The 23,665-nt window shown below is 44.5% G+C and overlaps 1 protein-coding gene across 1 annotated transcript in view; it reads right to left on the bottom strand.

Annotated features, from left to right (window-relative positions):
- Window positions 1-1,474: 1,474 nt before the first annotated feature.
- The window catches only part of gsg1l (gsg1-like), a 413,877-nt gene continuing 391,686 nt past the window's right edge, over window positions 1,475-23,665 (bottom strand). The window contains exon 5 of the mRNA XM_068055680.1: window positions 1,475-1,775. Coding sequence (XP_067911781.1) covers window positions 1,475-1,775 — 301 coding nt within the window. The remainder of the gene's footprint in view (window positions 1,776-23,665) is intronic.

The following is a 23,665-nucleotide window of genomic DNA, read 5'->3' as shown; positions in this document are numbered from 1 at the left end:
TGTGGCGTCTGCTTGTGAGAGGACATTGATGTTGGTGAACCTGTCCTCCCCTGATATGTAGGATCTTTCGCAGGCAGCGTTGATGATATGACTCCAGTGCTTTGTGGTGCCTTCTATACATTGTCCATGTTTCAGCCCCGTACTGCAAGGGAGGGATCACGACCGCATGGTCGATCATAGCTTGGTTTCAGTTTTGATGTCGCGATCTTCAAACACTCACTACCTCAGGTGGTCAAAGGCTGCACATGCAGATTTCAGGCGATACTTGATTTCTTCATCAGTGTCAGCCTTCTGCGAAAGATAACTTCCAAGGTACAGGCACTCGTCATGAACCCTAATCAATGGAGCTGGGCATGTGCATTTGGAGCTTGTTGATGGAGGACTTTGGTCTTTTGAATGTTGAGTTTAAGTCTCATCTTCTCACATGCCTCAGTAAATATGTCAACGATCCTCTGAAGATCCCTTTCCAACACAGCATTTACTGAAGCATCATCAGTGTATTGGAGCTCAATGACTGAAGTCAAGGTGATCTTCGTTTTTGATTGGAGTCACCTGAGATTAAATAGTTTACAGTCCATTCGATAAATAAGCTGCACTCCAGCGGAGAGCTCGTCTCTAGTCAGATGGAGCATGGCAGCTAAGAAGTTTGAGAAAAGAGTTGGGACGATGACACCACCTTGTTTAACTTCTGTCTTCACCTCAAAGGATCTGTAATGGATCCGCTTCTAACGATCACCGCTCGTGTATCATCATGAAGCAGATGAAGGATGGTGACAAATTTTGCAGGACATCCATACTTCAACAAAATCTTCCAGACTGTCTCACGATATACAGAGTCAAAGATCTTTGTCAAGTTAAAAAGTGCTGTGTGGAGAGGTTGATGTCATTCTCAACATCTTTCTTGTCGGTGGAGAGCTGTGAAAACTATATCAGCAGTGCCTCTTTATCGTCTAAACCCACATTGAGATTCGGGGAGCAACTTTGCACAAAACCAAAGTGCCCCCAATGATGCTTTAGTATCTCCATTATTACAAATATAAAATCAAGCCTTCTCTGTACTTAAGAGTTCAATCAACAAGAAGACTACGAGAATAAAGAAGGTTGGATGTTTATTTAAGGATGAACATTAAAAATATTGATGTGCGTTAAACATATAGGAATAATATAATTTGGGACATACATTAACATATCTGGTTTAAAATAATATAAATAATGTCACATTAGACTAACATATTACATAGCATTATTGAAAATGTAATGTTAACAGTTTTAAGCATTTTATATATTGATGTATTGTTTCATGATTTCTCAATCATCAGATAATTTTAAACATCAATACAGTGATGTACACCAACATAATGGGTAGTTCAGTCTAATCTTTCTGCTTATTTGGTGTACACATAGGAAGGGGTGTTTACAGTGAACATATTGCCTGTCCAAGCATCGGGCTTGGATGGAAGTGAATAAAGCTGATTTAACATTGGTCCTCTCCTAATATCTCTGGGATTTCACTCAAGTCCAACGTTGTTTCTGGCATCAGTGATTTAGTTGTGCTTGTGGCAGGATCTGCAAAGACTTCCACTGAGCTAGATATTGACTGAATTGATCTTTCCCTAAAATAGTTGATAGCTTCACGATCGATGTATATCTGCTCCTCTCTGAGGCTTTGTTCAAAGAGCTTCCGCTTCTGCCGAAACTCTATGACTGTTTTTGTGTACGAGTTCAGCGTGGTGACAGAAGCTGCCATGCAACAAGTAAATGATCCCCATGCGAGACTGTGGAGAGACAAAAAGTGAGAGATTTACTACTTCACATTCTTAAGCAAATCCTTTATGTTTTTAGATGATAGTTTCAACTCATTGACCTGAAACATATCAATTTTGGGGAAGGGAACATTCTCCACTTTGCTACTCTACTCAGTATTAGTCAATCCCAAATACATCTGACACAGGTTGTTGCATCTTACACAATTTCCTTGTAAAATTTATGCAATAGTAGATATTATTTCTCACGATCCTCATGTTGAGTCTGAATGAGGTGATCAAAATAATGCCAGTTTGTGTAGAATTGTTAACAGGATTGCACTGTGGGTTTACTGAGACTGTTAACATTGCCAAAACATTTTTCACATAGGACCTACATAATTATCAGAGAGGAAACTCATATCCCACCAGTAATCCATCAGATCCAAACAGTGCTCATATGATTGATAGTGAGGAAGAAAGCTGTAGACTGCAGGAAGATATCAATGGACTGGACAGGTGGGCAGAAAAGTGGCAAATGGAATTCAATCTGGAGACGTGTGAGGTAATGCATTTGGGGAGGGCAAACAAAGCAAGGGAATATACAATAAATGGTAGGATACTGAGAAGTGTAGAGGAAGTGAGGGACCTTGGAGTGCATGTCCACAGATCCCTGAAGGTAACAGGACAGGTAGATAAGGTGGTTAAGAAGGCATACAGGATACTTTCCTGTGTATTGCGATGGATAGAAAATTGGTTGGCAGACAGGAAACAAAGAGGAGGGATAAATGGGTCTTTTTCCGAATGGCAGGCAGTGACTAGTGGGGTACCGCAGAGATCGTTGCCAGGACCCCAGCTATTCACAATATATATTAATGATTTAGATGAGGGAACTAAATGTAATATCTCCAAATTTGAAGATGACACAAAACAGGGTGGGAGGGTGAGTTGTGAGGAGGATGCAGAGAGGCTTCAGGGTGATTTGGACATGTTGAGTGAGTGGGCAAATGCATGGCAGATGCAGTATAATGTGGATAAATGTGAGCTTATCCACTTTAGTAGCAAAAACAGGAAGGCAGAGAATTATCTGAACAGCTATAAACTGAGAGAGGGGAATATGCAACGAGACCTGGGTGTTCTTATACACCAGTCGCTGAAGGTAAGCATGTAGGTGCAACAGGCGGTAAAAAAGGCAAATGGTATGTTGGCCTTCATAGCAAGAGGATTCGAGTACAGGAGCAGGGATGTCTTGCTGCAATTATACAGGGCCTTGGTGAGGCCACACCTGGAATATTGTGTGCAGTTTTTGTCTTCTTATCTGAGGAAGGATGTTCTTGCTATAGAGGGAGTGCAGCGAAGGTTTACCAGACTGATTCCTGGGATAACAGGACTGACGTATGAGGAGAGTTTGAGTTGGTTAGGATTATATTCGCTGGAGTTCAGAAAAGTGAGGGGGGAACTCATAGAAACCTATAAAATTCTAACAGGACTTGACAGGGTAGATGGAGGAAGGATGTTCCCAATGGTGGGGGAGTGCAGAACCAGGGGTCATAGTCTAAGGTTACGGGGTAAACCATTCAGGACTGAGATGAGGAGAAATATCTTCACCCAGAGAGTGGTGAGCCTGTGGAATTCACTACCACAGAAAGCAGTTGAGGCCAAAACATTCCGAAGAAGGTTCACTGACCCGAAACGTTAACTCTGCTTTTCTTTTCACAGATGCTGCCAGACCTGCTGAGTGGTTCCAGCATTTCTTGTTTTTATTTCAGATTTCCAGCATCCGCAGTATTTTGCTTTAATTTTAGAGGCCAAAACATTGTATGTTTTCAAGAAGGAGTTAGATATAGCTCTTGGATTTAAAGGGATCAAAGGATATGGGGGGGAAAGCGGGAACAGGTTACTGAGTTGGATGATCAGCCATGATCATAATGAATGGCAGAGCAGGCTTGAAGGGCTGAATGGCCTACTCCTGCTCCTATTTTCTATGTTTCTCTATTATCCAAGGCATAGAATATAAGAGCATGGAGGTTATGCCAGAACCGTATAAAACACTAGTGAGGCCATAGCTAGAGTACTGCATACAGTTCTGGTCACTGCATTACAGGAAGGATGTAATCATACTAGAGAGGGTACAGAGGAGATTTACAAGGTGGCTGCCAGGAATGGAGATTTTTAGCTACAAGGAAGTTGAGGGGAGATTTATTTGACGTGTATAAAATTATGAAGGACCGAGAGAGTGGATAGGAAGGACCTATTTCCATTAGCAGAGAGGTCAATACCTAGGGGGAAGAGATTTAAAGTAATTGGTGGAAAGATTAGAGGGGAGTTGAGGAGAAATCTTTCACCCAGAGGGTTGTGGGGATCTGCAACGTACTGTCTGAAAGGCAGAAAAAATCATCACAATCAAAAAAAGTACTTGGAAATGCACCTGAAGTGCTTCAAAGTTATGGACCAAGTGGTGGCAAGTGGGATTGGGCTGGATAGTTCCTTCTCGGGCAGCAGATAAGATGGGTTGAATGGCCTCCTTCTGTATCATAAATTTTCTGTTTCCATGGCTGGAATTTTACTTCGGGCCAGAGGCCCCGCCCACCAGCAGAAAAGTCAGTGGCGAGCCCGCCTCCAACTGGCTTGGAAACCACATTGCATTTTTATGTGGCTCAGGCCCTTAATTGGCCTCAGGTGAGACTTCCGTCTCTCTGAGGCAGGAAATCCAGCCTTCAAGAGCTGCTGGCCAGCAGTTTTTCAGTCCCACAGCACCACCAGGAGTGGTAGCCTCTGCTGGGACTGCACCCAGCCAGGACCGGCAACATGAATGAGACTCTGGAATACAGGTCAGTGTGTGGGGACTCGCCGGGGGCAATCGACTGGGCCCTGGTGACACGGGGTGGGGTGGGGTGGGGGGTGGCGCTCACTTGAGAGGTGGGGTGAGGTGCTTCATTGGGGATGGCTTGTGCCATGGGGAGGTCCCTCCGACCCCCCCCCCCCCCCACCACAGACGACAATGCGGCCGGCAGGTTTTACTGGGCAGCCTTCTGAGCACCGCTGGTAATATACCACCTACAGTGGGAGGAGGCCCTTAAGTGGCAATTAATTGACCATTTAAGGGTCTTTATTTGTCTGGGGTGGGCAGGTCATTTGTCACTTCCTCCACCATTTGTAAAATTGCAGCAGGGGCAGCAAGGGTTTGTGTGTTATGCTCCCTGAACAGCGACAGACCCACCCTATGCTGGGCTAATCCCAGCACTGGCAGGATGAGGCTCTTAATTGGGCATTAATTGCCCACTTAAGGGCCTCAACTGGTCTTGGGGCAGGACGGCCGTTCACAGGCCATCACACGTTACTTAATTTGGGTGGAGGTGGGAAGGTGGCAGGGTCCCCCCGCCAACATCCCGCCCGATTACATACTCTCCCCACCTCCAAATCCGACGCAGGCGAGAGCATAAAATTCCCCTCCGAGTGTCTGCCAGAGTTCAATCCTCAAATATAATCTTTGATAAATTCATAGAATCATGGAAACTTACAGTACAGAGGGGGGCATTCAGCCTAACATGACTATGTTGGTTCTTTGAAAGAGCAGTCATGCTTCATCGCACACTCCCTTTCTAAATTATAAACTGTAATGGTGAAATGGTGGGGTGAATGCAATCAGTTTGGCTGTTCTGCTCTGTGGTCTTTTGGTGGTGAATTCATGTCACAGTTTGCTGGGAAATTAGTTAGAATAGGGTGTTCAGAGTGCAGGGAGAGTCAGGAGCAGCACGGTCAATCGTTCGTTAAGGATTCATTTCAATTGTTGCGTTCTGCGTGAAGTTCAACCTTTAGATTGTAAAATGAAACACTCATGGGAGTAAAATAAAATGAACTAAAATGTGGGAATGAAATGTCAATCGTAGTTAACCAAATCCTAGTTTATTGTTTGCTTTCAAAAGAGAGTTTGTTGCAGTCTTTATAAAAATTGCATCTATCTCTGCTGCCTGCAAAACCGACCAAATCGGTATTACATTGCTAAGGAATTCATGAAAACACAGCACATTCTATAAGTTTGCTGGCTCCAGCCAACACTTACTTATATCCGGTAGCAAGTTACCAAAAGCAGTAAACAGGGACAAATATAGAACAAAAATTGCAACAAAAACAAACAATTCTTCTGTAACTCTCATGTTGTATCACGGGCAGTAGCAGGGAACTATGGATTTTAAATTGCCTCCTTTTAGGATTTTCATATATGGATTCCTGGTTATTCACCCCATCAACATCATTCTGTCTAAATGGCTTTAATTCAGCAGACTCGAGCTTGCCATTGATTTTAATGGAGGTGGGGCTATGATAACTGTTTTATGTGGAGTGGAACGAAAGTTTCAGGAAATTTTGGCATGGCATAATTTAGCATCATAATTTCGCACCAATAGTGATTGGGTGTGCTGTTGATGTGCCATTGCTATGATGCAACTTTCCATGAAATTCTGGCCCCACTGGGGGAATTCTCCATCTGCAGGTCATCTGGTTCATTGTTGGAAAATGTGACGGGGGGGTGGTGGTGGGGATCAGAAGTTTGAAATTGGGGAGAGAGCATCTCAGCTATCACAATGCTGCCCAACACCCAGCTGATGCAATTTTCAGGTGAATAACCTGTCTGCATGTTTCAGCAAGGAGCTACTTAAATGTGCAAATTAGGGTCCAACACTCATTGTAGGACACTGATTGCAATTTCCATCTATAAATGGGAGGAGCTTGTAACATACAGCAAAGGCTATGAGCCCTGACAACATTCCGACAATGGTACTGAAGACTTGTGCTCCAGAACTTGCCGTGCCCCTAGCCAAGCTGCTCCAGTACAGCTACAACACTGGCATCTACTCAACAATGCGGAAAATTCCCCAGGTATGTCCTGTCCACAAAAAAAACAAATCCAATCTGGCCAATTGCTGTCACCAAAGTCTACTCTCCATCATCAGAAAAGTGATAGAAGGTGTCGACGACAGTGCAATTTAGGGGCATCTACACAGCAATTAACTGCTCACCAATCCTCAGTTTGGGTTCTGCCAGGGCCACTCAGCTCCTGACCTCATTACAGCCTTGGTCCAAACATGGACAAAAGAACTAAATTCTAAAGGTGAGGTGAGAGTGACTGACCTTGTCATCAAGGCAGAATTTGATCAAGTGTGGCATCAAGGCGTCTTAGCCAAATTGAAGTCAATGGAAATCAGGGGGAAAACTCTCCACTGGTTGGAGAAATACCTTGTACAAAAGAAGATGGTTGTGCTTGTTGCAGGTCAATCATCTCAGCTCCAGAACATCAGTGTGGAGTTCCTCAGGATAGTGTTCTAGGCCCAACCATCTTCAGCTGCTTCATCAATGATCTTCCCTCCATTGTAAGATCAGAAGTGAGGATGTTCATTGATGATTGTACGATGTTTAGCACCATTCTTGACTCCTCAGATACTGAAGAGGTCTGTGTCCACATGCAGCAGGACCAGGATAAGGTTCAAGCTGGGCTGATAAATGGCAAGTGACATTCGTGCCATACAAGTGCCAGGCAATGACCATCTCCAGCAAGAGCAAATCTAACCATCTCCCCTTGATGTTCAATGGCATTACCATCGCTGAATCCCACATTAACAACATGCTGGGGTTACCATTGACCAGAATCCCAATGGAACCAGCCATATAAATACTGTGACTACAAGAGCAGGTCAGAGGCTGGGCATTCTGCGGCGACTAACCCACCTCCTGTCTCCTCAATGCCTGTGCACCATCTACAAGGCACAAGTCAGGAATGTGGTGGAATAATCTCCACTTACCTTGATTGATACAGCTCCAACAACACTCAAGAAGCTCGACATCATCTAGGACAAAGTAGCCTGCTTGATCGCCACCCCATCCGCCACCTTAAACTTTCATTCCCTCCGCCACCGGCACACAGTGGCAGCAGTGTATACCATCTGCAAGATGCACTGCAGCAACTTACCAAGACTCTTTTGACAGCACCTTCCAAATCCGCGAACTCTATCACCTAGAAGGACAAGGGCAGCAGACACCACCACTCTCAAATTCCCCTCTAAGTCACACCGCATCCTGACTTGGAAACCACCGCTGTTCATTCCCTGTTGCTCAAAAACCTGAAACTTCCTCCCTAACAGCACTGTGGGTGTACCTACACCACATGGATTACAGCAGTTCAAGATGGCAGCTCACCACCACCTTCTGAAAGGCAATTAGGGATGGGCAACAAATGCTGGCCTTGCCAGTGATGCTCACATCCCATGAAAGAATAAAAAATGCTCTATCTGTACTAGATATTGAGCAACCTAGATGGCAGTCTTTAAAAGGAACACTAGAGGCAGCTGACAAAATAGCAGAGCAAATTTTCAACTTTCATTTTCTTTTGGTTAGGAGCACTCCTCCCAGGCCCACAAAAAACTTCAGCCCACAGCTGGCCTGTCCCAGGAATCACCTTCTTTCCCCTAGGTCCGATCTGCCAGCCCACTTAGTACAGGAACCAGTCAAACTTTGCCCTCCATAACCAGCAATATGCAGCAGGGTTCCCGTTTGATGCACACAGCTCATCAATGCTAGTTAAATAAGGCCCATGCTGAAATGGGACTTTCATTAGTTCTGTGGGTGGGTTTGGAGTAATAATACTGCTCCTCACAGATACGATGCGAGGAAGAGACATTCCAACCTGTGGCATTTAAAGATGTGCAAATGTTTCTAGCGAGCAGCAGATTTTAAGGAGCATTTTACAAGAGGACAGAGGGATGGAGAGGGTCATGAAAGCTTATGGGAAGGAATTCAAGAGTTTAGGGTCTAAATGGCGAAAGGCAGGCAACCAATGGTGGGCCAAAAGAAGTCAGGGCTGCACAAGCAGCCAGAACTGGAGGAACACAGAGTTCTCGGAGGGTTGTCGGCCTGGAGATTGCAGACAACGGGAAAGGTGAGGCCATTGAGAGATTTGAACACAAGGATAATAATTATAAAATCATAACATTCTGGATTGGGAGTCAATGTAGATTAGTGAGCACAGGGGTGATGGATGCAGAGGGGTGATGGAGTTGGTGCAAGATAGGATACAGCCAACAGAGTTTTGGATGAGCTTGAGTTAAGATGGGAGGCCAGCTGGGAGAATGGTGGAATAGTTGAGTCTGGAGGTAACAGAAACATGGGTGAGGGTTTCAGCAGCAAATGGCTGAGGAAGGGATGGAGATAGGTGATATTACAAAGGTTGAAACAAGTTCTCTTTGTCATGGAGTCGATATGCGGTCAGAAGCTTAGCTCAGAATCAAACAGGATGCTGAGGTTGCGAACTGTTTGTTTCAGCCTGAGACAGTGACCAGGGAGAGGAAAGCAATCAGTATCTAGGAATGAAATTAGTAGCAGGAACCTAAGACAGTGGCTTCAGTCTTCCCAATGTTTAATTGGAAGAACTTTTGGGTCATCCAGGACTGGATGTCAGGCAAACAGTTTGATAACATGGAGGCAGTGGAGGGATCGAGAGAAGTGGTGGTGAGGTAGAACTGCGTACCATCAGAGTACGTGTAGAAGCTGACATTGTGTTTTCAAAGATGTTGCTGAGGCACAGCATGTAAATGGAAAATTTGAGGGGGCTAAGAGAAATCCTTGGGGTCTTCTGAGGTAACGTTACAGGGACAAAAAGAGAAGACATTGCAGGAGACTCCCTGGTAACGAATATATCGCGAACAATGAAACCGGGCCACAACATTAGCGCTCATCTGAACAATAGTGGAAATACATTTGAGGAGGATAGTGTGACAACTGTGTGAAAGGCTACAGACAGATTGAGGGTGAGGAGTGATAATGCACCACAGTCGTAGCTCAATTAGGGCTGTTTCCATGATAATGGGGGGGTGGGGTGCGAAAACCTGATTGGAAACTATGAAACATGGATGCAGAAAAGAAGAGTGACAACACATTCAAGGCAATGGGTGGTAGTTTGCAAGGATTCAAGGGTGAGGTTTTTGAGGAGAGGGGTGATTATGGCAGATTTGAAAGGGGTGGGGGGGGGGGTTTAATACCTGAGGAGAGGAAATAATTTTCAATATCAGCTCACGTGGGGACAGGAGGAGAAGTTGGGTGGTCAACAGTTTAGTGGAAATAGGGTGAAGAGAGCAGAAGGTGGGTCTTATGGATAAGAGAGGGCATGAGGGGAGAAACTAGAGAAAGATGTGAGTTCTGGGCTAGCCTGGGGTTTGGGTTGGGGGGGTGGTGGTGGGTGGCAGAGTTTTGATTGGTGGGCAAGGGGAAGGAGGGATGCGGCAGAGGCAGCTGAATGGATTGTCTCAATCTTAAAGACAAACAGGTCCATTGAGCTCCTAGTTGTTGGAAGGGTGGGTGGAGGAGCCAGGGGCTAGGGATTTGAGGAGGTAAAACATCAGGTGAGAATCCAGCCCTGCATGTCAAAAATTAGAAGTCTTGATGAAACCAGCCCAAAATCTATGCTTTCTGCTGCATCACGTAACCTTGAATGTGTCAAAGTCAACGGTCCCCTTCAGTCTTTGAATTTTAATGGGTCTAGAGTGGTTTCATTGGCTGAGTGATTATGTGCTTTGATTTTAATGTTGTATTTTGTGCTTCAGGTTTAATAGTATGTGGTGCCTTTGTAAAGTAATGTGTGCTGCCACTCATTCAACAGCTTCCACAATCCCTAAGAGGAAAAATTGGAGGCACAAATTTTATTTTTTATTTTTTTTTATTTAGAGATACAGCACTGAAACAGGCCCTTCAGCCCACCGAGTCTGTGCCGACCATCAACCACCCATTTATACTAATCCTACACTAATCCCACATTCCTACCACATCCCCACCTGTCCCTATATTTCCCTACCACCTATCTATACTTGGGGCAATTTATAATGGCCAATTTACCTACCAACCTGCAAGTCTTTTGGCTTGTGGGAGGAAACCGGAGCACCCGGAGGAAACCCACGCAGACACAGGGAGAACTTGCAAACTCCACACAGGCAGTACCCAGAATTGAACCCAGGTCGCTGGAGCTGTGAGGCTGCGATGCTAACCACTGCACCGCCCAAATACATCAATGTATTTCTATTTATCTTTTTAATGAATCAGACAGGTGTTGTGCTCCAAGCATACTAACAAGGCAAATGAACAGGTTGAGGAGGTAAAGGAGCTCCTAAGATCTGCTGATGCCCAATACTCCAAGTTTGTACAGTGTAACAGGAGTCCATTCCAGCTCTTTCAAAAGGCAATACATTTAGTCGCATTCCCCGCTCTTTCCCCATACCTCTGCAATTTCTTCTCCTTCAAGTATTTATCCAATTCACTTTTGAAAGATACAGTTGAATCTGTATCCAGCCTGTACCTGATCAGGTAGTGCATTCTAAATCCGAACCACACATGGCGTAAAAATGTTTTCTCATGTTGCCTTTGGTTCTTTTGCCAATCACTTAAAATCTGTGCCCTCTGGTTATCAATTATAGAACATAGAACATTACAGCGCAGTACAGGCCCTTCGGCCCTCGATGTTGCGCCGACCTGTGAAACCATCTGACCTAAACTATTCCATTTTCATCCATATGTCTATCCAATGACCACTTAAATGCCCTTAAAGTTGGCGAGTCTACTATTGTTGCAGGCAGGGCGTTCCACGCCCCTACTACTCTCTGTGTAAAGAAACTACCTCTGACATCTGTCCTATATCTATCACCCCTCAACTTAAAGCTATGTCCCCTCGTGTTTGCCATCACTATCCGAGGAAAAAGACTCTCACTATCCACCCTATCTAACCCTCTGATTATCTTATATGTCTCTATTAAGTCACCTCTCCTCCTCCTTCTCTCTGACGAAAACAACCTCAAGTCCCTCAGCCTTTCCTCGTAAGACCTTCCCTCCATACCAGGCAACATCCTAGTAAATCTCCTCTGCACCCTTTCCAAAGCTTCCACATCCTTCCTATAATGCAGTGACCAGAACTGCACGCAATACTCCAGGTGCGGCCGCACCAGAGTTTTGTACAGCTACAGCATGACCTCGTGGCTCCGAAACTCGATCCCCCTACTAATAAAAGCTAACACACCATATGCCTTCTTAACAGCCCTATTAACCTGGGTGGCAACTTTCAGGGATTTATGTACCTGGACACCAAGATCTCTCTGCTCATCTACACTACCAAGAATCTTCCCATTAGCCCAGTACTCTGCATTCCTGTTACTCCTTCCAAAGTGAATCACCTCACACTTTTCTGCATTAAACTCCATTTGCCATCTCTTAGCCCAGCTCTGCAGCCTATGTCCCTCTGTAACCTACAACATCCTTCAATACTGCCATTGAAAACAGTTTCTCTTTATCTAACGTTTCATGATTTTAAACACCTCTATCACGGGTGGCTCAGCTGTATAGGGGTGCAGGAGGAAGATTGGGAAAACAATAGTGATAGGGGATTCTATAGTTAGGGGAACAGACAGGCATATCTGCAGCCACAGATTTGAATCCAGGATGGTGTGTTGCCTCCCTGCTGCCAGGGTCAAGGATGCACTGAGAGGTTGCAGAGCACTCTAAGGGGGAAGGGTGAACAGCCAGAATTCATTGTCCATATCAATAACAACAACATCGGTAGAAAGAGGGATAAGGTCCTGCAGGCAGAGTTTAGAGAGCTAGGAAAGAAAATAGCAACCAGGACTTCAAAGGTAGTATTCTCCGGATTACTCCTGGCGCCATGTGCTAGTGTGTATAGAAATAGAGGGATATAGTAGATGAATGTGTGGCTGGATAGATGGTGCTCGAGGGAGGGCTTTAGATTCCTGGAACATCAGGAGCAGTTCTGGGGGGGACCTTTACAGTCGGGATGGGTTGCATCGCAACAGAACCAGGATCAATGTCCTCACAGGGGGTGTTGCTGGTGCGGTTGGGGAGGGTTTAAACTAACTTGGCTGGGGAATGGGAACCAGGAATAACGTTAGAAAGGAGAAACAAGGTGAATAAAGGATTGACAGAGAGACAGACAGCACGATCCAGGGTGAGCTAGCAAATTGGATACAAAATTGGCTTGGTGATAGGAGGCAGAAGGTGGTAGTGGAGGGTTGTTTTTCAGATTGGAGGTCGGTGACCAGTGGTGTGCCGCAGGGATCGGTGCTGGGCCCTCAGTTGTTTGTCATATATATTAATGACTTGGATGTGAATGTAGGGGGCATGATTAGTAAGTTTGCAGATGACACCAAAATTGGTGGTATAGTGGACAGTGAAGAAGGTTGTCTCAGGTTACAACAGGATATAGATCAACTGGTAAAGTGGGCAAGGGAGTGGCAAATGGAATTTAATGCAGACAAGTGTGAAGTGATGCATTTTGTGAAGTTAAACCAGAGCAGGACATAGACAGTGAATGGCAGGGCCCTGGGGAGTTTTGTTGAGCAGAGAGACCTTGGGGTGCAAGTACATAGCTCCCTGAAAGTGGCACCACAGGTAGACAGAGTGGTGAAGAAGGTGTATGCATGCTTGCCTTCATCGGCCGAGGCATTGAGTAAAAGAGTTGGGATGTCATGTTACAGTTGTACATAACATTGGTTAGGCCGCATTTGGAGTACTGTGTGCAGTTCTGGTCGCCGCACTACAGGAAAGATGTGATTAAGCTAGAGAGGGTGCAGAAAAGATTCACAAGGATGTTGCCTGGTTTGGAGGGCTTGAGTTATAAAGAGAGATTGGATAGGCTGGGTCTGTTTTCCCTGGAGCGAAGGAGGCTGAGAGGGGACATGATAGAGGTATATAAAATTATGAGAGGCATAGATAGGGTAGATAGCCAGAGTCTGTTTCCTATGGTAGGGGTGACTAAAACTAGAGGGCATAGATTTAAGGTGAGAGAGAGGAGGTTTAAAGGGGATCAAAGGGGTAAATTTTTCACACAAAGAATAGTGGGTATCTGGAATGAGCTGCCTGAGGAGGTGGTGGAGGCAGGAACAGTCGCGACATTTAAGAGGCATCTGGACAAGTACTTGAATGAGCAAGGCATAGAGGGATATAGAATTAATGCAGGCAGGTGGGATTAGTATAGATAGGCATTATGGTCGACATGGAAGTGGTGGGCCGAAGGGCCTGTTTCTATGCTGTACGACTCTATGACTCTGACTCTGAGAGTAAGATGTCGTAAGATATGAGATGAGCCCAGAGTAAGAGAGAATGCGATAAGATCTAAATTAGGTTTACAGTGCATGCATGTAAATGCACAAAGGATGGTAAATAAGGATGGTGAGCTGCACGTGCAGATAGCTACATAGGAATATGATGTTGTGGCGATAACATAGACTTGGCCACAAAAAGGGCAGGACTGGGTATTAAATATTCCTGAATACAAGGTGTTCAGGAAAGATAGGGAAGGAAAGAAAGGAGAAGGGGTGGCAGTATTGATTCAGGAGAATATTACATTACTGGAGAGAGAGGATGTCCTCGACAGGTCAAGGACAGAATCTATTTGGTTAGAGTTAAGAAATAATAGCAGTACTTTTTTTTACTGGGTTTGTTCAATAAGCCAGCAACTTGTGGCAAAGATATAGAGGAGAAAATTTTCAGGGAAATTACAAAGAGGAGCAAAAGCTATAGAGTGATGGTAATGGAGGCTTTAGACAGGGAAGAGATCTTGAAGTGTATTCAGAAGAATTTTCTTGATCGGTATGTTTCCGGCCCAATGAGGAAGGAGGTATTGCTGGATCTGTTTGTGGGGAATGAGGTGGGTTAAGCTAATCAAGCATCAGTAGCAGAATATTTAAGCAATATTGATCATAGTATCATAAGGTTTAGATTAGCTATGGAAAAGGACAAGGAGCAATCCAGAATAAAAATACTTAATTGGAGAAGGGACAATTTCAATGGGGTGGGAACAAATCTGTCCCAGGTAAATTAGAATCAAAGATTGGCAGGTAGAACGCTCATGGAACAAATGTCTGCCTTTAAAGAGGAGATGGTTCAGGTACAGTCAAGGTACATTCTCACGAGAGAGAAAAAGATAGGGCAAACAAAGCGAGAGCTCCCAGGATGACAAAAGAAATAGAGAGGAAGATGAAGCAGAAAAAGTGTGCTTATGACACGTGTTAGGATTATAATACAAGTGAGGACCCAGCTGAACATAGAAAGTTTAGAGGGGAAGTGAAAAAGGAGAGGATAGTAAGAGGCAGGCAGCTAACATAAAAGGGAATCCAAAAGTCTTCTATAGGCATCTAAATAGTAAAAGGAGAGTAACAGAAGGGGACGGACTGATTAGGGACCCATGACGGGATCTATGCACCGAAGCAGGGAGCATGGCTGAGGCACTAAGTGAATGCTGACCTTCTGTCTTTACCAAGCAAATAGATGCTGCCAAAGTCATAGTGAAAGAGAAGGTACTGGATGGGCTAAAAAATTGATCATGAGAAGGTATTAGAAAGACTAACTGTACTTAAAGTTCATAAGTCACCAGAACCAGAGGGGATGTATCTAAGGATGCTGAGGGAAGTAAGAGTGGAAATTGTGGAGGCACTGACCATAATCTTCCAATTCTCCTTAGAGACAGGGCTGGTGCCAGAAGACTGGAGAATTACAAATGTTACGCCCTTGTTCAAAAGACGGTGTAAGGATGAGCCCAGCAATTACAGGGAAAGCTTTGAGAAACGATGGACAGAATTTCAACGTCCTCCGGGTGGTGGGCTGGGAGGCGAGGGAGACCAGTAAAATAGTGGAGAGTCATGTCGGGACAACTTCCCAACACAGTTCCACTGGTGGGGCATTTTTCCAGCAGTGGAACGTGATGCAGAGCTGCTGAACACCTGCAAGGAGGCAGGCAGCCAGTTGTCATAATTAAAAGCGCTATAAATGGCCATTTTATTGGCCACTGGCGTTTTGCTAATGGCGTGGTGACACCTTGTCATAATGGAGGTGGTTTCCCTGTGGCAGTCCAGAGGGCCATTGGAACCGAAGGCCCCAACGTTCTCCCCAGAGGTGTTTCCTCTCCAACCCTTGGCCCCTTGAATGTTTTTCTTTTACTTGCCTGACCCAGCTCCTGAGTCTCTTGTACACCTCAACAACGACCATCTCTTCACCTCATTTGGATGACAGATCCTTAGGCGGCCAATTAAGAGGCCGCCTATGGTAAAATTGCCAAGATGATCCCACCATCGGCAAGTGCAGACTTGGGACCCACTTTTCATCCCAATGTCAGGGTCCCAACTTCCACAGTAAAATTCAGGCCAATAATCCAGCACAAAATAAACACTTGGACAAGTGTGGATTAGTTAAGGAAAGAAATCCAACGTGGACCTGTTAAAGGCAAATCATGTTTCACTAACTTGTTTGAGTTTTTTGATGTGGTGTTGGAAAGGGTTGACCGTGGGGGTCAGCACTTGGACCGCTGCTTTTCTTGATATACATTTATGAGCTAGACTTTGGTGTGCAGGGCACAATTTCAAAATTTGCAGATGACACAAACTTGGAAGCATTGTGAACTGTGAGGAGGATAGTGACACATTTCAAGAGGACATAGGCTGGTGAATGGGTGGACACATGGCAGATGAAATTTAATACAGTGAAGTGGTACATTTTTCAAAGGAAGAACGAACAGAGGCAATATAAATAAAGGATACAATTCTAAAGTGGGTGCAGAAGCAGAGGCACCTGGGGGTATATGTGCACAAATCATTGAATGTGGCAGGACATGTGGTTAAAAAGGCATATGGGATCCTGGGTTTATAAATAGAGGCAAAGAGCACAAAAGCAAGGAGGTTATGGTAAAACTTTAATAAAACACTGGTTCTGCCTCAACTGGAGTATTGTGTCTAATTTTGGGCACTACACTTTCGGAAGGATGTGAAGGCTTTTGAAAAGATTTACGAGAATGGTTCCAGGGATGAGAGGCTTCAGTTACATGACTAGAAGCTGGGATTGTTCTCCTCAGAGAAGAGAAGGTTGAGAGAAGATTTGATAGAGGTGCTCAAAATCATGGGAGGTCCAGACACAGTAGATAGGGTCGAAAACCAGACGACACAGTTTAATGTGATTGGCAAATGGCCCAATGGTGACATGAGGAAAAACCTTTTTTTTGCAGTGAGTGGTTAGGATCTGGAATGCACTGCCTGAGAGTGTGGCGCAGGAAGATTCAATTGTGGCTTTCAAAAGAGAAATAGGTAAACACCTGAAGGGAAAAAATTTGCAGAACTATGGGAAAGGGGCAGGTGAGTGGGTCTAGCTAAATTGCTCTTGCAGAGAGCCATCAAGAACAAAACGGGCCAAATGGCCTCCTTCTGTGCTGTAACCATTCTGTCATTCCAGGATTCTCTCAAATCTCCTCTTGGCTTTCTTTGCTCTATGGTGAATTACACCACCTCTTTAATTCCATTTGCTTCTAATTTCCAAATACGTCTGTAATGTGGGACTGCATTAAATGCCTTTTGAAATATCTACTGTACTACCTTTAAACTATCTCTGTTACTTCATCAAAGAACTCAATCAGATTAATCAGACATAATTTGCCTTTAACAAATCCATATTAACTGTGATTTATTAACCCATTCATCTCCAAATGAGAATTAATTTTGTCCTTGACAATGGTCTCTTATAGCTTTCTCACCATTGGCATTAGACCGAGTAACCTGTAGTTACCAGGTTTATCCCTCTCCCTTTTTTTGAACAGTGGGTTAAAACTTTCAATCCTCCAGCACCACTCCCATATCTAAGGAGGATTGAAAGATTATGGTCAGAGCTTCTTCCAGCTCCATCCTTACTTTCCTCAGCAAACCAGGTTGTATCCCAAGTGGACCAGGTGACTTGTTAACTTTGAGTGATGTCATCTATTTAGCAGATTCTTTCCATTTATTTTTATCTGACCCAATATCTCTGCTCCACTCTCCTGTACTGTGACAATAACTTCATCCTCTTCATTAGCGAAGATGGATGCAAAGTACACTTTCTGCGCTTTGAACAAAGAACAAAGAACAGTACAGCACAGGAACAGGCCATTTGGCCCTCCAAACCTGCGCCGATCATGATGCCTGCCTAAACTAACACCTTCTGCACTTCTGGGGCCCAGATCCCTCTATTCCCTTCTTATTCATGTATTTGTCAAGATGTCTCTTAAACGTCGCTATCGTATCTGCTTCCACCACCTCCCCTGGCAGCAAGTTCCAGGCACTCACCACCCTCTGTGTAAAAAACTTGCCTCGCACATCCCCTCTAAACTTTGCCCCTCGCACCTTAAACCTATGTCCCCTAGTAATTGACTCTCCCACCCTGGGAAAAAGCTTCTGACTATCCACCCTGTCCATGCCGCTCATAGCTTTGTAATCCTCTATCATGTCGCCCCTCCACCTCCGTCGTTCCAAACTCTCCTCATAGCTAATGCCCTCCAGACCAGGCAACATCCTGGTAAACCTCCTCTGTACCCTCTCCAAAGCCTCCACGTCCTTCTGGTAGTGTGGCGATCAGAATTGCACGCAATATTCCAAGTGTGGCCGAACTAAGGTTCTGTACAGCTGCAACATGACTTGCCAATTGTTATACTCTATGCCCCGACCAATGAAGGCAAGCATGCCGTATGCCTTCTTGACTACCTTATCCACCTGCGTTGCCACTTTCAGTGTCCTGTGGACCTGTACGCCCAGATCTCTCTGCCTGTCAATACTCCTAAGGGTTCTGCCATTTACTGTATACTTCCCACCTGCATTAGACTTTCCAAAATGCATTACCTCACATTTGTCTGGATTAAACTCCATCTGCCATTTCTCCGTCCAAGTCTCCAACCGATCTATATCCTGCTGTATCCTCTGACAATCCTCATCACTGTCCGCAACTCCACCAACCTTTGTGTCGTCCGCAAACTTACTAATCAGACCAGCTACATTTTCCTCCAAATCATTTATATATAATACAAACAGCAAAGGTCCCAGCACTGATCCCTGTGGAACACCACTAATCACATCCCTCCATTCAGAAAAACACCCATCCACTGATACCCTCTGTCTTCTATGACCGAGCCAGTTCTGTATCTATCTTGCCAGCTCACCTCTGATCCCGTGTGACTTCACCTTTTGTACTAGTCTGCTATGCGGGACCTTGTCAAAGGCTTTACTAAAGTCCATATAGATAACATCCACTGCCCTTTCTTCATCAATCATCTTCGTCACTTCCTCAAAAAACTCAATTAAATTAGTAAGGCATGACCTCCCCTTCACAAAACCATGCTGTCTCTCGCTAATAAGTTCGTTTGTTTCCAAATGGGAGTAAATCCTGTCCTGAATAATCCTCTCTAATAGTTTCCCTACCACTGACGTAAGGCTCACCGGCCTATAATTTCCTGGATTATCCTTGCTACCCTTCTTAAACAAAGGAACAACATTGGCTATTCTCCAGTCCTCTGGGACCTCACCTGTAGCCAATGAGGATGCAAAGATTTCTGTCAAGGCCCCAGCAATTTCTTCCCTTGCCTCCCTCAGTATTCTGGGGTAGATCCCATCAGGCCCTGGGGACTTATCTACCTTAATGCTTTGCAAGACATCCAACACCTCCTCCTTTTTGATAATGAGATGACTGAGACTATCTGCACTCCCTTCCCTAGGCTCATCATCCACCAAGTCCTTCTCTTTGGTGAATACTGATGCAAAGTACTCATTTAGTACCTCGCCCATTTCCTCTGGCTCCCACATAGATTCCCATCTTTGTCCTTGAGTGGGCCAACCCTTTCCCTGGTTACCCTCTTGCTCTTTATATATGTATAAAAAGCCTTGGGATTTTCCTTAATCCTGTTTGCCAATGACTTTTCATGACCCCTTTTAGCCCTCCTAACTCCTTGCTTAAGTTCCTTCCTACTGTCTTTATATTCCTCAAGTGCTTTTTCTTTTCCTAGCCTTCCAGCCCTGACAAATGCTTCCTTTTTCTTTTTGTCTCGGCTCACAATATCCCATGTTATCCAAGCTTCCCGAAACTTGCCAAACTTGTCTTTCTTCCTCACAGGAACATGCTGGTCCTGGATTCTAATCAGCTGACGTTTGAAAGACTCCCACATGTCAGATGTTGATTTACCCTCAAACAGCCGCCCCCAATCTAAATTCTTCAGTTCCTGCCTAATATTGTTATAATTAGCCTTCCCCCAATTTAGCACCTTCATCCGAGGACTACTCTTATCCTTATCCACAAGTACCTTAAAACAGTGACATAATGGTCACTGCTCCCGAAATACTCCCCCACTGAAACTTCGACCACCTGGCCGGGCTGATTCCCCAATACCAGGTCCAGAATGGCCCCATCCCTAGTTGTACTATCTACATACTGTTTCAAGAAGCCCTCCTGGATGCTCCTCACAAATTCTGCCCCATCCAAGCTCCTAGCACTAAGTGAGTTCCAGTCAATATAGGGGAAGTTAAAATCACCCACCACCACAACCCTGTTACCTTTACATCGTTCCAAAATCTGTCTACATATCTGCACCTCTACCTCCCGCTGGCTGTTGGGAGGCCTGCAGTAAACCCCCAACATCGTGACTGCACCCTTCCTATTCCTGAGCTCCACCCATATTGCCTCGCTGCATGACCCCTCTGAGGTGTCCTCCCGCAGTACAGCTGTGATATTCTTAACCAGTAATGCAACTCCCCCACCCCTTTTACATCCCCCTCTATCCCGCCTGACGCTTCTAAAGCCTGGAACATTTAGCTGCCAATCCTGCCCTTCCCTCAACCAAGTCTCTGGAATAGCAACAACATTATATTTCCAAGTACTAATCCAAGCTCTAAGTCCTCTGCCTCCACAAGATGATTTCCTATTTTTTTCCCTAATCGGCCCCACCCTTCCTTTAACGATCCTTTCACTTCTTCTAAAATATTTTGGGTTCCCTATTATACTACCCCTACATCTTTTCTGGTGCTCTCTTTGTCTTTATGTCCTTTTTCAATTTCCCCCTTGCACTCTCTATATTGTGCCTGGCTTTCTGCCATAATTTTATGTGGTATTTGTCATAAACCTCCTTTCTCTGTTTTATTTTAAACTCTATTTCCTTTGTTATCCAGTGCGTTCCAGCTTTTTTTTATTCTTGCATGTGATGTGGGCATCGCTGGCAAGGCCAGAATTTGTTGCCCATCCTTAATTGCCCTTGACAACTAAATGGCTTGCTGGGCTATTTCAGAAGTCAATTAAGAGTCAACCACATTGCTGTGGGTCTGGAGTCACATGTAGGCCAGACCAGATAAGGACAGCAGATTTCCTTCTCTAAATGACATTACTGAACCAGAATAAAAGCAAAATACTGCAGATGCTGGAAATAAGAATAGAAGGGTTGGAAATACTCAGCAGGTCTGGCAGCATCTGTAAAGATCATAGACCTGAGACATTAACTCTGCTTCCCTCTCCACAGATGCTGTCTGACCTGCTGAGTATTTCCAGCATTTTCTGTTTTTATATTAGTGAACCAGATGGGTTTTTACAACAGTTGATGATAGGTTCATGGCACCAAAATAAGTGACAGCCATTCTCTGGTTCATTCCTTAGGGCAATGCCTTGACCAATCAGAATCAAGCTGCTTGGTTTAAATTTTAAACAAAGCTTGGCAGTTAACTGTCAGTCACCATAAACTGGTGCATTCACCATGGCAACACCTCTACCAATCTGAGTTCACTTGCCAACCAATCAGCACTCATTTCTCATGCAGTAGAAGTTGCTGTTTTTCCTTACATTAGTTATTCTTGTGATTGGCCTGATGAGTGCAAGACGAAAAGCTTCGACAACATGTCTCTATTTTCAGCAATATCAAGATAAATGGCTCAATCGTCAAACCCAATTTTAATGAAGGTTTCCTTTTATAAATATAGACACTTAATGGCCCTGATTTAACTCGCACCCTGAACCACACCCCCCCCCCACCCCACCCACCCACCCACTACCTGATGAAAACCTGGCAGGGGAGTGAGGGTGTTAAAATGAGGGCAATGACTTATGCCTCTGATTGCGCCTCCTTCCTGCTGTGTCCTGATGTTGACCTGAGGTAAGCAGGACATCCATCCGAAGCTGGCAAGGTCTTGTCATCGGGACCTGATCTGAAATTTTAGTCAGAGGACTGAATGACGGAGTAGTGATGACTTCCCTGTCAAAACGGTGTTGTCAGGAAGGAGGGAAGAAGCTAAGACAGGTAAGTTTTTAATAAAAAGTTTTTGCTGTTTATGTGGGCCAGGAGGAGCAGGGAGGCTCCATAATGCCTGACAAGGAAGCCTGGAAGCCTTAAAGCTTCCCTTACCATGGCCCTCATGCAATTTCATCCAAACCCCCGTTCTCCCCAGCCCTGACCCACCTTGCCTCCACTACCACCATGTAGCCGACTGTCAGGAAACAATCCAATTCAAATTTATGAAAATGAAGCCTGGTCATAAGATTGTTTGGGATTGTACATCCCTGGATTCCGTAAGGTCACCACCTGCTTTTGTAAGAAATAATGGTCTTATAGCATCGTAATAAGTAGGTTTCTCCAGCTAAGGGAGAATCTTTAGCAGTCTTCCTGAGCTGACACAGAACAGTGTTAGTCATGATGAATAAGATTTTCACAAAGGCCTGTTATCTGACCAAGGATATAATGTAGAAATAGACCTTTGTGTTGGCATAGCTATGCCTGATATGAGGGAGCCTCATGACCTGCATATCTAAACAAACTGTCTGAAAGGAGGTAGCAAGATGTTCATATAAGAGATAAGTGAAGAAATGATCCCATGGGGCTGGAGACTAGAATAGGAGGGGTCTGCCTTGGGTATCTATTCTCTGGTAATTGGAAAGTTGAATGGGTAAAAGTAATTAAACGAATGACTGGCGTGAGTTATCCACCAGCCCCTTAAATAAGGTTTATAAATGGGCAATCGAGAAGGGGAAATTCGGGCAGACAAGGGAGGGCTTCCCGAGGTGGATCCGTGCTAGCTTTGGTTTAACACCTCAGCCAGCTTGAGAGATGATGGAGGAAGAAGAGATCATCACTGCAGGTGACAAAGATCAAACTGTTCTGCCTCAATCTGTCTGTCGAAGCTGGAATTGGTAAAATTTATCACTTGTTACCGGTTGTATGTGTACTATATCTATTCTGATTATGTGTTGTATTTGAAACTTTCACTCCTCAATAAACCACTTTAAATTGCTAGTGCCTCCTTGATCCTTTTATGTAATCTGTAGCCCTTGATCAAATTTCACACTTTGAAGCTTGCTGTTCCGGACAGCACCCCCGCCTTTAAAGTCGCAGGCAAGGTGTTCAGAGTGTCATGTCTCCAAGTTCAAAACACTACAACTTATTCCCTCTGCACACATAAAGAGGTAATGGTGCTAAAAGTACCTCTCAATGGATAATAGTTTCAACTTGAAGGGTGTTAGCTCTAGAACATAAGCTTAGCTCCATGAAATGCCATCTAAAACAACATTTAAGAACACTGGTAAATGGCACAAATAATTTTCAGGCACTCCAGGTGTCTCTGTCTGTCTGTCTCTCTCTCTGAAAAGTTAGTGAACCAATCTGAAGATTTGTTTAATTCATTCACAGGATGTGGGTATCACTGGCTAGGCCAGTATTTATTGCCGATCCCTGGCTACGCCAGTATTTATTGCCGATCCCTGGTTACGCCAGTATTTATTGCCAATCCCTAATTGCCTTTGGTGGTGAGCCACCTTCTTGAATACAACTGAAAGGATTGCAACATCATTTCAGAGGGCAGCTAAGAGTTAACCCCATTGCTGTGGGTCTGGAGTCACATAGGGCAAGACCAGGTGAGGATGGCAATTTCCTTTACTGAAGAAGATTAGTAAACCAGATGTATTTTTACATACCAGATCGGTGGTTCCATGGTCATCATTACAGATACTTTTTTAAAATTCAAGGTATATTTAAATTAACAGATCTTAAATTCCCCAGCTACCATGGTGAGATTTGAACTCATAATCTCTAGATTACTAGTCCAGTACCAAAACCACTAATATAAAAA

Source organism: Heterodontus francisci, chromosome 24 (assembly GCF_036365525.1).
Source record: "Heterodontus francisci isolate sHetFra1 chromosome 24, sHetFra1.hap1, whole genome shotgun sequence".
NCBI classification, from domain to species: Eukaryota; Metazoa; Chordata; class Chondrichthyes; order Heterodontiformes; family Heterodontidae; genus Heterodontus; species Heterodontus francisci.
The sequence above is the reverse complement of the archived record's forward strand: the minus strand, read 5'-3'. Positions and strand labels throughout refer to the sequence as shown.